Source organism: Mus caroli, unplaced genomic scaffold (genome assembly GCF_978045245.1).
Source record: "Mus caroli unplaced genomic scaffold, Mus_caroli_1 scaffold_11, whole genome shotgun sequence".
NCBI lineage: Eukaryota > Metazoa > Chordata > Mammalia > Rodentia > Muridae > Mus > Mus caroli.
The window spans coordinates 70946725-70963025 of record NW_028227266.1 but is presented as its reverse complement, the minus strand read 5'-3'; the positions used below and the strand labels follow the sequence as shown (position 1 = coordinate 70963025).

At 35.8% G+C, this 16301-nt stretch overlaps 1 protein-coding gene across 3 annotated transcripts in view; it reads right to left on the bottom strand.

Moving 5' to 3' along the window:
* Znf280d (zinc finger protein 280D) overlaps positions 1-16301 on the bottom strand; it is an 87948-nt gene that overhangs the window by 56786 nt on the left and 14861 nt on the right. For 2 of the 3 annotated variants that reach the window (XM_021172781.3, XM_029481145.2), the window contains exons 2-5: positions 10245-10288; positions 6444-6590; positions 3561-3626; positions 3321-3460 (exon numbers count right to left, since the gene is read on the bottom strand). In XM_021172781.3, the coding sequence (XP_021028440.1) occupies positions 3321-3460; positions 3561-3626; positions 6444-6579 (342 nt within the window). In that variant the 5' untranslated portion in view covers positions 6580-6590; positions 10245-10288. Of the gene's footprint in view, positions 1-3320; positions 3461-3560; positions 3627-6443; positions 6611-10244; positions 10289-16301 lie in introns of all 3 variants that reach the window. The other variant, XM_029481144.2, reaches the window with a different exon arrangement.

Below are 16301 nucleotides of genomic sequence, written 5' to 3'. Positions count from 1 at the left end.
TAAAACCAGTAACCTTCAACATTCAGAGAGAAATCCTCTTAAATAAGATAATTTCTTCCAGATTAAAAGTCTGTGATTTTAGCTTTGACCACACAGGTAAGTGAGATTTAAATATATAATTCCTAAGCTCCCATACAACCCAACTGGCACATTGCTCTTTTCCAACAAAGTTTCAGAATTACAAATCATTAATTGAGACATTTTTATGGTCACAGAAATAAAATAAACTAGTTTAAGGAAGTTTACTATTCACTAAATCAGTGCTAACCTAACTTTCCAGCTTCAAGATGATTTTACACATTTAAAAATGACTAAACCCCAAACCACTTTTTACATTGGTTGCTGTTTTCCTGTCGTAATTTACCAAATTAGAAAATGAAGCAGAAAATATTAAATATTACTTTATTTTAAATTATATTAAATCCACTATGGATCAGCATGAAAGTAGTTTTATTTTATATCTTTGCAATTTTTATTTTAATTTTGGGAGCCAGGGTCTTAAGTATCCCAAGTTAGCCTCAAACTCACCATGTGGCCAAGGATAATATATATTGCCCTAACACCTGATCCTCCTGCTTCTATATCACCAAGTGTTAGGATTAGCTGTATGTGCCTGAATCCAGAAATCTGTGTGTACTAGGCAAGCTCTTTTCTCTAACAAATTAACTAAATTCTCAAAAGAGAATAAGGACTCATGACTTAGCAGTATGAGTCACTGTGGATATACTACTCTGATCTTATCAAAACGCAGAAGCCAGTACTTTCTTTAAAGGTGTATCCCTATGAAATCTAAAACTTTTCATCTGAACTTTTGGTAGCCTGTCCCATTGAAATCATTAGCCCACAGTACACTAAGTATTTATTCACAGACATTTCAGTAACATATACTTTGGCTATTTGCAAACTACTGGTTTCACTGAACTATCTCAAATATTGAAAAAATTAATAATATATCATCAAAAATTCATTTATACTACCATTCAATGAAGTCTTGAAATATTATGAAGCAACCAAGATCAAAATGGCAGATTAAAGCTTTCCAAATCTTGATTTTTGCTTGGTAGATCAAATTTCATCATTGGTAAAAAAGAACACTACTATCAGCTGTTTTCCATTAAGTGATAAAGGGGCAGGTGTACTTTGTTCAATTTTGAGGAAATCTGTACCAAATTTGAGGACTGAATAATAGCATTCTAAAGTGAATTCTATGATACCATCTTCTAATATTCATACCCTATGTGATTCCCTTCCTTTTAATGTGGCTGACAGCTGAATTGATTTTTAACAACATAACATGGTAAAGGTGGCAAGGTATATAACATCATTTTATGAACATTATTGTTTCCTGAAAGTAATAAAATCAAGCCTGTCTTGGTGGTACACACCTTTAATCCTAGCACTGGGGAGGCAGTGCCAGAGAAACTGATGAGTTCAAGGTGAGGCTGGTCTACAAATCAAGTTCCAGGACAGCCAAGGCTGTTACAGAGAAACTCTGTCTTGAACCACCACTACCCCACCCCACCCCAAAAAGAGACTAATAAGAACTCTCCCTTAGCCAGGCATGGAGGCACACACCTTTAATCCTAGCACGTGAGAGGCAGAGGCAGGCAGATTTGAGTTTGAAGCCAGCTTGGCTACAGAGTGAGTTCCAGGGCAGCCAGGGCTACATAGACAAACTCTATCTTTTTTTTTTTTTTTTAAAGATTTATTTATTTATTATATGTAAGTACACTGTAGCTGACTTCAGACACTCCAGAAGAGGGCGCCAGATCTCATTACGGATGGTTGTGAGCCACCATGTGGTTGCTGGGATTTGAACTCTGGACCTTTGGAAGAGCAGTCGGGTGCTCTTACCCACTGAGCCATCTCACCAGCCCCGACAAACTCTATCTTAAAGAAGGGGGAAAAAAGAAAAAACTCTCCTTACTTTCAGGAGGCAAGCAGCCATTTTGGGAAGACCCAACTGGCAAGGAATTAAGTCAAAAGCCAAAAGGATAAAGAGACTCAGTCTGACCCTTAGGGAACTAAAGGTACCAACAACTACCTGGACTTGGGAGATATTTCCTAATGATGCTTTAGACGAAACTGCTTTGAGGATCACATCTTAAATGGTGATCCTATCAGACCCTAAAACAGAGGATCTAGTTAATCTATGATCTGCCTCCTACCAACAGAAATTATAAGACTTGAGGATACTTAATGTATATTGCTTTAAATCACATAATTTTTGGCAATAATTAGAAAAAATAATAAACCACAGCTTATCAGCCATTATATTTCAAGCATAAATGTGTTCAATTAAAATGCAATAGGTATATTTCTGCTTGCCAATCATGCTTTTCCTAAACACAATCAAGATATTTAAGACACAGAAGTGCTTTACGTACACTACCTATTTCAACACAGAACATATAAGAAGACACATAGTCAAGGGTACAGTTAACAAAATAACATTAATGGAAGTTTATGTTTAATACATTGCAAAATGTCATTGAGGAAGTGCCTATAACTGGAGTATTTCATTGGGAGTGCACACCTGAGTGGCTACTTGAAACTCTGGTACAGATGAGTGCTTGTCTTGACTCACAGAAAGCCAGCAGCTGCCTTTTCAGCATTGTTTTATGTTATCAATGCAAAGGCCAGTGAAAAAGAAAGTGTTTTCAATTATTTTCACAATGGTGTTGAATCCCAAACACACTACCCTGAGAATGCTGAGCTGGGGCAGTATATAAACTATGGATTAGCCTACATTGAGATCCGAGACCCACCTAGCTATCGATCTGAGTGAATGAATCCCTGTAACCTCAGTATTTACTCAACTATGAAATGGAAGAAGTAGCAATGCCTACATTCTAGGTATATTTAAAAACTAAATGAGATTCATTTATGTAGAACATTTAGCACAAATATTTATGTCTATTACTAGCTTAATAAATTATAATTATTACCAACATTACTTTTCACTAAGGATTTTTAAAAAGTGTGAAGGTACATTTCTCAGAATAAAACACTACTATCAAAGCTTCTTAATAATTTCCAAATTAAAAATACCTGGCCCAGTTTGAAAGTATAAATATTTTGCTATCATGTGATACTCATTACAATTCTTCTATTGACATTTTGATAGCCTTAGTTTTCAAAGCTATACCTAATCAGTTTAAGCATATTCCCCAACTTACTGAAGGGTGGGGTACTAATTAAGCTATCATACAGAGGGTAACCTTTTCTGATAACTAGATAACTACTTGTTGATAATGTAGAATTTTAATTGAGTATCGTTAAATTCCCTGAGCTGACTATGTAGTTTCAAAAACACTTACAGGTTTAGAAAATGGCTGAACAATAACAGAGCTATCTGAAGATCTAGATTCAGGATGAAAATTTACTGGCAAGGCAGCCACAGGATTTGATGCTGAATTCAGGCAGCGTTGACTTGTAGGCTTGAATGAAGCAGTAAAACCTGTATTTTAAAATTACACAACATATTGAATGCATTTCTATATAATCAACTTTTTCAAAATATTTTAGTTTACAATTCAAGTAATATAGCAATATTGTACCTCGATTAAGTATACCATTCTTTATTCCTCTTGAATGAGAGCTGGGGTTAACTCTGTTCAAAATATCTAAAAAAATAATGATACTTTAAATTTGTTTGAATGCAATATATACTGAGATATTAAAATTTATAAACTGAACATATTAAAAGGAATGTTATCACGAATGTGAAAACAGTTTATTAACATTAACTGTTTTATAGAATAAGCACAATATTTCTCATTGTAACTAAATGTCCAAAAGTCAGAAGTATATTGATAAACCCAAGTGCATATAAGCAAAACCTTCTTCAAATAAAAATCTTCTAAAAACATATTTAAATATGGTTGCATGGAGTTGAAGTTTACACCTTCCTCGGTATGGGGAAAGAACTGTATGTATATATTTGGGTTCTGACTTAAAATTAAACCGTGACCCAGCCTCCATATTCTATTCTATAGCTCTAAAAGCCCTAAAGTTGTACAAAGGAGAATCTCCAATGGATTATATCGTTACCTCTGTTCCAAAAGGGTAATTACTAGAAGTTATAGACTAAATTGAATCTAAGGTTTACCTGATTATCTTACACATTAAGGGGATTTTGATATATCACATCAGAAGTCAAGATAGGCATGACTTTGAAGGATTGGTTTGAAGTTCTTACTCTTATATACATATGAATATGCAAAGTTTTTAACATCTAGCTTACTCAGTAATCAAACTAAAATCTGAAAGAATAAAGATTTGCAGCTGGGCGTGGTGGCGCATGCCTTTAATCCCAGCACTTGGGAGGCAGAGGCAGGCGGATTTCTGAGTTCGAGGCCAGCCTGGTCTACAAAGTGAGTTCCAGGACAGCTGGGGCTACAGAGAAATCCTGTCTCGAAAAAAACAAAAAAAAATTAAAAAAGGGATTTGCTTAAATTTGCTTATTCAGAAAAAGTTAAAAGATGCACTGAAATTCATATACAAAAAATTCATTTTCCTTCATAGTAGAAAATAACTAGATGCCACTAAATAATTGCATAAAGGTACACATAATGGTTATTTTTCAGAGCCAAAGAGATGCCTCAGTAGTTAAGCGTTATTGGCTGTTCTCACAGAGGACACAGTTCAATTCCTAGCACTCACATAATATCTCACGACCACCTGTAAAGTGGTTTTCAGGGGATACAATACCGTCTTCTGGCCTCTATGGGCCTTAGGTACTAACTGGATACACATGTGCAGGCAAATACATATACACCTAACTATATACATATTTTTAAAATAGTTAAAATTTTTCTGTGATGTTGATGCAGTGCTTAAAAATCAAGTACATCAGGTTTAAAAAAACATTTAAACTTGATATTATTTTCACTCAGAAAACCAAAATTAATATTCAAGCTATCAAATAACTATTGGTATACTATTTTAGTAGTTGTGATCTATAAGAGATGAGTTCTTAAACATTTAATTCACATATCCTATGTTGAAATTCCTGTGGCTTCCACATAATAAAATAACACAATTATTTCAATTTTTCATCTTCACAATTCAGGAAAACATCTGGGGTCAAACTCTTACAGAATAATTTAAAAACAAATGTAGATTGTTATAATTGAGTACAATTAAGAGTCATCTATAATCCTATAAATTCAACTTGAATCTTGTCATATTTACAACAAGAGATTTTAAATAATTTTGTAATAACATTCAAATGTCAGGTAATCAATATCCAGGAAATAAGAAATCAGAACATTCTGGTATTAGCAATATACACACTATCATACTAAACTCATTTTATAATCCAAACAACATACCACTTAACGTGCCATGGGAAGCTACCTATCTATCACAGAAGATAATACTGACATTTCACTTGGTTAAATTGTTCTCTCTATAATAAAACTATATATAAATGCCATTCCAATCCTACAGACAAGAAAAGCAAGAAGGCAATCAGAAAATGTCATAGTACTCTCTCCAGTTAACCAAGGTAAATAAATAAGAAATACTAATATGCTGAACACATTAACATTCTTTGACAAATTCTTCTAGCTTAAAACAAACATGCAATTAAAATGAGAAAGATTATTTTTATCTTTGAGATTTGAAGACTATATATTTTTTTCCATTGAGACCAGATCTTACCATATAGCCTAGGCTGGCCTGGGACCCACTGAAATCCACCTGCCTCTGTCTCCCCAGTGTCTCCTTAGTATTATAAGTAAGTGTGCTCCCCACACCTGGCTCCAACTGAAATATTTTTGAGTAGACAGTTTACTGTGGTCCATCAGTTTTCTTACTTTAACACTGTACCACTGTTTAGTCCAAGCACTCTAACTGAAAGCTAATCATCCAAAGACTATTCTACTAAAAATTCTGAGATATGAGTGTGCTAACTGTTAACAACGTAGTAAAAATACAATGGCTAGCGGTAACACCTCTCTGTATCACAAATTAACTAGCTGCTGAAAGACAGCTGTGGTCAGGTTATGACCCACTATCACTATGCATTTTGTAGTCCTGTGTAGATGACATTACAATGGAGCCTGGACATGAGATTTCATCTAACAGATTTTCTTTTTTTTTTTTTTAGTATATCCCAAAATTTAAAACTAAGCATTCTAAATTTAAACAATTCTAGGTTTAAGAGAGGAAAAAAGGAAATAAAATCAGATAACCTGGTTTTTCACTAAAATCATAATTCCTACTCTCAGAAGACCTCCAATGCCAACCATGGACATTTCCCTGTTGGGTCTGCTGGTATTTTGCTTCTATCCCTTCTCAAACTCCACTCAGGGTCAACGCTGACTTTCAAGCAAGTATTTTTTTTCCCAAATTCTTATGGTGGAATAAGGACATTTTTCAAAACAACCCTAAAAATAAACCTTTTCAAACTGCCTACATTCAAAGTAAATGCTTACTTGAAATAGCTGGCTTTGAACTTGCTATCTCTGCGACAAAGATGGGCTCATCATCGTCATCCTCTTCAACTTCTTTCACTTTCTTCTGCCATGGTTCTAGCTCCTCTTCTTCACATTCCATAAAGAGTTCTGCCATTTTTAAATTATCTAATTTTTAAAAGAAGCAACTGTCTTTTAATTAAAAAGTATCTGCTATATGCAGCATATTAGAAGTCTACTTTAATAGTCCTAGTAACAATGTTTAACTTGGTGTTTGTGATGAGTACATGATAGTGACAATAAGACACTGAGATCCTGCTAAGTCATTAACTAGTAGACTTGAGACAGAGAATGTTTATTTAGAGCAGGTAAAAAATACAGTCAAAATTAATTTTATTCATCCATTTAGAACAATTAATTCTGGAAAAAAAAAGGATTATATCCTATCCATTATCTTTAAAAGAGAGGAGGGGTAAGATGAAGAAGAAGAAGCCACAGATGAAAAAACAAATTAGAATAAACCAGTTTTAGAAATGGAAAATGCAGAGTTAAAAAGAGGGAGGGGGGCTACGATTTGGTATGAGAGGAGATATAAGAAGGGAGTCAGGTGTATCTCAAATAATTACACATTTCCCCCTAAAGAAATCGATCAAAGAAATGCATGCAGTAAAAACTAGAGAAATTCTGATCAGGTGTCATCACTCTCTTAAATGTAGATGAAACAATCAATAAGCACCCGGAATTTTACAAAGAAAACTGTTCTATATAAAAGACCAAAAGATAGTAAAATAAATTAAAAGGATTCTAAGAAAGAGGTAAAGTAGAGAAAAGAAACTGGTTAGCATCAAACAAAGAAATAATGTCTGCAGAGAGTAAAACTGAAATGGCTCAGTGGATAAAGTCATTTGCTGCCGAGCCTCATGATCTGAGTTCGATCCTCAAGACCCACTTGGTGGAAAAGAACAGACTCCCACAAACTGTCCTCTGACCTCCCTTCTCACCCATATACCTTGGCATATATGTACATGTACACACACACACACACACACACACACACACACACACACACAGAATAATGAACAAAGACTAACATACTAACACATAAGGTGCACAGGCCATGCATGACATTCAATACAAAACAAAGTCACAGGAGAGAGTAAGTCAGTAGGTCTAGAGAATGAGTGGGATGGATGCAGGACAGCAGCAGGTTAGGAGGACTTCTCTAGGAAACCAAAGGAAGGATTAAAAAATCAACTTTAGAGCCGGGCGTGGTGGCGCACGCCTTTAATCCCAGCACTCGGGAGGCAGAGGCAGGCGGATTTCTGAGTTCGAGGCCAGCCTGGTCTACAAAGTGAGCTCCAGGACAGCCAGAGCTATAAAGAGAAACCCTGCCTCGAAAAACCAAAAAAAAAAAAAAAAAAAAAAAAAAAAAAAAAAAAAATCAACTTTAAGATCACAGGCACAGCAGTGAGGGTGGTGGGGTACATTCCTTTAACTCCAGCAATGGGGAGACAGTTAGGTGATACAGTTCATGATCCTGGTCTACTGCGTGAGTTCCAGGACAGATAACCAAGGCTAACAAAGAAACCCTGTCTTGGGTAGGGGGCAGGGGGCAGGGGGCAGGGGAGAAAAATTTAAAAATAAAGCAAAACAAAAAATTAAACAGGCTGGAAAGGTTGCTCAGCAGTGAAGAGAATATTGCAGATGGCCCAATGTATCTGGCACCCTCCTCTGTAATTTGTGAGCACTTACACATGAACTCAAGTACCTCCCCCACTTACACATAATTTAAAACAACAAAATAAATACATATATAAAAAGAGAGCTAAAACAAGGACTAGAGAGATGGTCCAAAGTTAAGAGAGCTTGCTGCTCTTCTGGAGGACCCAAGTTCTATTCCCAACACCCAGAGTAGGTAGCTCACAATCCCCTCTCACTCCAGCTCCAGTTCAATTCAATGTCCTCTTCTAATCTCCTCCAGCACTCAATACACAAGACATAAACTCAGACACACGCATACACATAAATAAAAAGTTGTAAAGAACACATTTTTAAAAGAAAGAACATTCATCTTTAATTATATAACACTGTTAGTTAAATTGATAATGCAACACTATACACACATACATACACACAAACAACTTTATGTAACTTTGGCAAGGCAAATTAAAGCCTTTCAGACTGTGTGACTCTTTAATTATATGCACTTATAATTCAAGCTGCAATGGAGAAAGAGTGCAAGAAGAGAGGGGGGCAAGATCGAGAAGGAAAACAGCGTTAAGGGCCTCAACTAATATAACCATGAATATGATTGCCTCAGCCATGTACATGCACATCAGTGGCACTTGTGCAGACACGAAGATAGTGAGACTACAAAAGAAATTATCTGAGGTTCTATTTTAAACAATATTTTTATCATTTCTAAATATTATTTTCTATTATACTAAAGAGTGCCATTTCTACTTTTGACTCAAAATTTGGACAACATTCTACCATGTTCTTAATAATATGGCTATAATCAGTCACAAGTTCAATATTGACCATTTATAAGAGGCCCAGAGCTTTTATCTCAAAACCCAGAGAAGATAGTAAGCATAGCAATACTTTGGTCCTAACTTTCTAGCCTAAAGAATTGTCCAAAAATAATTTCTACCAAATTAAACCATCTAGTCCATGGTAATTTGTTATGAAAACCTGAGTAAACTAATATAGTATACAGCACATGCATATACACATGCATGCATGCTCTCTCTTTCTCTCTCTCTCTCTCACACACACACTTAGACTCTGTCATTGTTAATATATGAAAGAATGTTAAGAAAAAGCTATAATTCTTTTATAATTTTTAGTAAATGCTTGCACAAGCATAGAAGAAATCTATATGATAATATATACCAAACTGAGAAAATACTGACATAAACAGCTATTTCTGTTAAAAGAGATAAAATAGTTCATTTCTACTTGACTTGTCAGTTCGTTTGTTATTTCAAGAGTTCTAAGGGTCTAAGCTGGGGAACATCTATCTCTCACACTGTATTATAAAGTGTAACTATACATCACCTGCACATGAGTATCAGTTACTGAAGCAACTTACCTTTTTGGTTGAAAGGAACTGTCTCCCATCAAGTTGCAGATCTGACTTTATATATGTTGTCACCCAAGTACTGACATATGACATCAGTCAATTTTAAGTGATTTCAACTACAAATAAACCTGAGATTAAGAAATTCTTGATAGAGGAGTTGGGGAGATAACACAATGCGTAAGAACATTTGTTGAGCAAATAAGATCTCAGTTTGGGGCTGGAGAGATGGCTCAGTGGTTAAGACCACTGACTGCTCTTCTAAAGGTTCTGAGTTCAATTCCCAGCAACCATGTGGTGGCTCACAACCATCTGTAACAGGATCTGATGCCCTCTTCTGATGTGTCTGAAGACAGTGATAGTGTACTCACATACATAAAAAAAAAAAAAAAAAAACTTAAAAAAAAAAAAAAAAGACGACAATGATGACCTCAGTTTGAATCCATAGCACATACAAAAGTCAGGCCTGGAAGCGTGTGGCCTGTAACCTCAGTGTTGGAGGACAAAGACAGGTATATATCCCAGGGGCTTGCTAACTAGGCACTCAACTCAAAACAGTGAGCTTCAGGCTCAGTGAGACACAGTATGTATGAAGGGAATAAAACAGAGTGACAGGACAGGAAACCCAATGTCTTTCTCTGACATCTGCCCAAATGCAGATGCATGTGCCTGCACTCACACACCAAAACAAACACTTAGAAGAACAAATTCTTGAATCAAATTTAAGTATTTAAGCTTACCATGTGACCACAAAAAGCAGCAAGTTGTATCTCAGTTTGCCTTTCTAGAAAATAAAGATATCTACCATTAGGGCAGATTATACTAATGTATGTACATTTAACTTACCCTTTTTATAGAAATCTGTTTAAGTTGGATATGTTTGTTATACATATAATCTATTTAAAATAATTGGTTCTTTCCTTAAGAATTCTAAATATCAGAAAACAAAAGAGATTGTATCAAGTATTTCCTATTTCAGTAAATCTGACAAGTAAGTAAATTAAAAAATAATTATTTGTGACAAACAAATGAAACTTATCTATAATCCAGGTACTTGGAAGGCTGAGGCAAGAGGATCACAGGTTTAATACCTAGACTACACAGTGAGAGACTGCCTCAAACAACAAACAATATATATATATATATATATACACACACACACACACATATATATATATACATATACATATACACAAATAATGGCAAAAAGGAATTTCCTCATAATGCACTGCTTTAGTAAATGTCATTGCCCAAATGCTAAATGACACTAATGTTACCTATTCACACTCAAAAATATAATTATTTCTGTAATAAAACACAACTTTGACTTTATCAACAAAAAAGAAAGCTCATCAGATTAAGTTATTCAAGACAATAGGTATCCCTAGTCAGCTAAGTGGAAGGTAATATGTTAAGTATTAGGTGAAAATAAAGATATATAAATAGTTTGCAATTAACCACACTTGTAGCTCATTGTTCTTCAAGAAAAAAGTTACCCGGGGCCTAGCAAACACAGAAGTGGATGATCACAGTCAGCTATTGGATGGATCACACGGCCCCCAATGGAGGAGCTAGAGAAATTACCCAAGGAGCTAAAGGGAACTGCAACCCTATAGGTGGAACAACAATATGAACTAACCAGTACCCCGGAGCTCTTGTCTCTAGCTGCATATGTAACAAAAGATGGCCTAGTCGGCCATCACTGCAAAGAGAGGCCCATTGGACTTGCAAACTTTATATGCCCCAGTACAGGGGAACCCCAGGGCCAAAAAGGGGGAGTAGGTGGGTAGGGGATTGGGGGGTGGGTATGGGGGACTTTTGGGATAGCACTGAAAATGTAAACGAGGAAAATACCTAATAAAAAAATAAATTAAAAAAAAAAAAAAGAAAAAAGTTACAATAAACATTACTAAAAATTCACAATTGGCACCCTCATAGTCGGGGGAGGAGGGATGGGGTAGGGGGGTTCCAAAGAGGAGACCTGAAAAGAGGAAAATATTTGAAATGTAATTAAAGAAAATATCCAATAAAAAAAGGAAAAGAAAAAAAAAAATCACAATTAGTCAGGCATGATGGCACATGCCTGAAATCCTATTATTTAGGGGTCTGAGGTAAAAAGAGTATCAAGTTCAAGTAAATTACAACTGGCTTTGGAACCAACCTGAAGACTTGAACTTGATTCCTGGAACTCACATGACCAAAAAAAAAAAAAAACCCTCAAAAAACAAAAAAAAAAAAAAAAAACCACTCATTCATGTAAATTGTCCTGCTACCTCCACCACATGTGTGCAAGGCATACACAAAATAAATAAATAAATAAAATGTAAAAGAAAAGTTAAAGACTTCAAAATATGACCTAACCTTTTGTACATTAAAAATATTATAATTTTATTTTATTAAATGTTTTAGCTTTTTTTTAAAAAAAAGATTTATTTATTTATTATTTGTAAGTAGCTGTCTTCAGACACCCCAGAAGAGGGCATCAGATCTCATTATGGATGGTTGTGAGCCATCATGTGGTTGCTGGGATTTGAACTCACGACCTTCAGAAGAGCGGTCAGCCATTTCTCCAGCCCTATGTTTTAGCTTTTACATAAATAAAATTAAACTATGCCTTAAAAGTTTTTTTAATTAGAAAGTAATAGAAATTTTAAATACATGTAATCTCTTATTAATGTTTAGCAATTCTGAAATTCTAGACTAGAGAGATAGCTTAGGGGTAGAATGTTGGCCTGCTACTCAGGAGGTCCTAGATTCAACCCCCAATACTAAAAAAAAAAAAAGTAACAAACAAAAAATCAAAACAAAAACCCCAAATCTCTTAATTATGAAAAATTGCCCAAAAATGAGTTATAAAAACTGTATTTATTGTAGCTAAGAATGAAGCTTGAGAGTAGAGTGCATGCTTGGCATATTTAAGACCTTGTGTTTCCTCTCAGCTTTTAGTAGTAAGGTAAGCTTTGAAGTCACTACAGTTCAGTATGGTTTCACCACCAAGTTGCCTCAGTGAGTAGAGTACTATGCTATGTGATTCTGGCAACCTGACTTAAAACTATAGAGCTCAATCAAGGTAGAGACAACTGACTCTAGAAAGTTGTCCTCTCATCTCCACATGCATGCTCTGTCATGCATACACACATAATATATACAAACACTAATAAAAAAAAGTAAAAAATAATTATCACTTTTAATTTTTTAAGTAAACCAAAACTAGCAAATAGCATTTTTAAAAGATTATATATTTGGGGATCTTAGCAGTGACAAGCAAAGAGAGGAGAGGAAAAGTTGGGACTCAGCCTTGCCAGAATATATAAATATACAGTTATGTACTATACGTAATCCTTTACAAAGACAATAAACAACTATGTTACTGGTTTGTACAATAATACATGTTTTTTTTAAAGTTATTAGTTTAGAATGCTCTACTTACTATTTTTTCAAAAAGCTTGCTATGAATTAAACAGCATTCCATGTTAGGCCACCAGCAGCCTTATACATCCTGTGTTGACCAAATCTTTTTTGAGGGGGGAGGCAGGGGGAGTTTGAGACAGGGTTTCTCTGTATAGCCCTGACTGTCCTGGATGACCAAATCTTTTTACCTGCATGGAGAAGTCACACCAAATGACTGATTCAACAGTGATAAAAGTCGAGACAAAAATTTCTCAGAATGATGCCACAGTCATTGTACTTTCCATTTTATAATGAAAAAGGAGAGGGTAGTTCAAGTGTGACTGAGACAATTATAAATCAAGTATGGTAGCACACACCTATAATCACATTATTTAAAAGGTTGAGGCAGAGGAATTTTAAACTCAATGCCAAACCTGAATTACAGAAGGCCCTGTCTCAAAAACAAACCATTATCCTCTTTAACTACACAATTTAACTCTTAATGTCAAGTTTCAGCACAACTACTGCCATTCATTATATTTAACTACAAATTACTACCACTTATAGTTACAAAATCATTATAATTATTACACAATTATATTTGTCCTAATTAAAACATTATTTCACTGAGGAGCAGTAGTCCAGGCATTTAATCCCAGCACTCAGGAGGCAGAGCCAGGTGGAGTTTTTTGAGTTCTAGGACAGCCAGAGAAACTCTCTTAAAACAAAACAAAAAGCAGACAAACAAACAAATCAAAACACCATTATTTCATTTAATGTTCAAAGCATACTGTCATAAAAAGTGAGTTACAGAGACAGGTGAGTGTCTTCTCTAAAGTAACATAGCTAAGTGATGGGGCAAACACTCAGGGTTGAAGAGACTGCTCAAGGGTTAAGGTATGTGACTTGCAATCAGGTGGACCTGAGTTCCAATCTCCAAAACCCAGTCCAGTAATTTTTGAGTAAGCTGACCACGTAGTACTACACAAGGTACTATTAGTGAGCTCTTGGTTTGGCTGGGAGACCCTCCCTCAGAAATAAGGTAGATGAGCAATCTAGAAAATTCCCAACATCAAACTCAGGCCTACACACACATTTTGAGTACACATAAAGCCTCACATATACATACAAAAAATAAAAAGAACTAACATTCAAGCCCATCCATTTAAAAAACCAGTACTATTTCAATATTCACCAGGCATAAAATACCAATTGTACAGGAAAGAGGCAGATTTCACCAAATGTAACAGTTAAAAGAAAAAAAAATTGTAAAGAACATATAAATCAAATTGGGGGGGGGGGGACCTCATAGGAAAATTTCAACCATCATGAAATATGGACCAGAAACTGTCACTTTCAAGATTCCCTCAAGGACCATGACAATCCTAATCTAGTAAAGGAATATTAATTTTCAGCCAAAACTGACAGATAAGGAAGAACCTTTCATTTCTTCACTTTTTTTAATGCCATACTTAGGACTTGAACTTTTTTTTTTTTTTTAAGATTTATTTACGGGGCTGGTGAGATGGCTCAGCGGGTAAGAGCACTGACTGCTCTTCCAGAGGTTCTGAGTTCAATTCCCAGAAACCACATGGTAGCTCACAACCACCCATGATGAGATCTGATGCCCTCTTCTGGTGTGTCTGAAGACAGCTACAGTGTACTCATATAAATAAAATAAATACATCTTTAAAAAAAAAAAGATTTATTTATTTATTATATGTAAGTACACTGTAGCTGTCTTCAGACACTCCAGAAGAGGGCGCCAGATCTCGTTACGGATGGTTGTGAGCCACCATGTGGTTGCTGGGATTTGAACTCTGGACCTTCGGAAGAGCAGTCGGGTGCTCTTACCCACTGAGCCATCTCACCAGCCCTTGAACTTTTTTGTTATCAAGTTATTACATTCAAATATTTTTCTAGAAGCTTCTAGGTACAATATAACAAATGAAGAAGTTAGGCTGAAGTCTAACACTATACCTAAGTCTATTCAAAATAAGTAAACTCCTGGTAGGGAAGAAAGAGAACTAACTCATAATCTTAAGTAACAACCAATACAAATTTCACCTTAGCAAAGCTGTGTGATGGTTTAAATTATTACTTGAAAAGATACAGAGGCAAACCAGAGGATTCCTCCAAAGAGCATGCGGCTAGGGTTAATGTTTTACTAAACCCTGTCAGAATGTTAGCTTCCTAGGTCTTGTTGTAAGTACCACTTGGGGGTTGGGGTACTGAGTAAAACTGTTAGCTGTTAAGCCCGTAAAATGACAACCATAAGAACCTTCATTTCTCTATGCCAGCCAAATAGCTTCTTCTTTTTGTTGTTGTTAACTGCTAAGACTGTTCTGAGAGCTGTGGACTTTAATGAACTTGAATCTCTCTGAAGAAACTAATGGGGGGAGGGGTTCTGGAAGGAGAGGAGGGAAGGAAAACTGCAATCAGGATGTAAAATAAATAAAATTTATGAAAAGAAGAGAAACCACTCCAGCAGCAATAACCAAGGTTTCAATGCTGCTGAAGCCACATCAGCTTCATGTCAGGACTTGTTCCAGTTATAACTGCCCCAGGGAATCTGCACTAGATTGAGAACTTTCCATTCAGAAAAGAGAGCTGGGCTTGGTGGCACATGCCTTTGGTCCTAGCACTTGGGAAGCAGAGTTTGGTCCTAGCACTTGGGAAGCTGAGGCAAGTGAATTTCTGAGTTCGAGGCCAGCCTGGTCTACAGAGTGAGTTCCAGGACAGCCAGGGCTACACAGAGAAATCCTGACTCGAAAAAAACAAACAAACAAAAAACCAAAAAAACAAAAGAAAAGAGAAACCTCACTGAGCACATTCTGCAGTTATTCTAACTTGGGATTGGAAATGCACTACTCCCATGATTCAATAAAAAGCCTATTACTTAGTGCAACATGAGGCTTGTGCCTGGTGAAACTAGCATCCATATATAAGCATGACTGTATTTAGCAAAACCACAATCTGAGCACAAGCATGCTATGCCATTTTTGTAACTATATTAGCAGGCTATGTCTTAGTTCGACATGCTAATCTGGAAGATGTACTTTGCCTAACCAACTACATTATTGTAACATTAGACCCAACGTTTTGGTTTTTTTTTTTTTCTTTTTAATAATCTACTTTATCAAGAGTAGATCAGGCTGTGTTAGTAACACTATAAGCAGAAAGAACTCCAGGCTTCTAGTTCCAGGCAGTGGGACATCAAAAGTAACAGCTAGAAGATGACAGGAGAGTTTGTTCACTCTGTAGCTAGGTGATCTTTAGAGTTCCAAATAGTGAGCAAGTACACAGACTGAGGAAGCAAAAGGAAGGGACTGGAGGTGCACTGGGGGGTAAGTGACTAGCAGCAATGAGCTATACAAGGCAAGAATCAGCTGCTAGAAGCCAAGAAC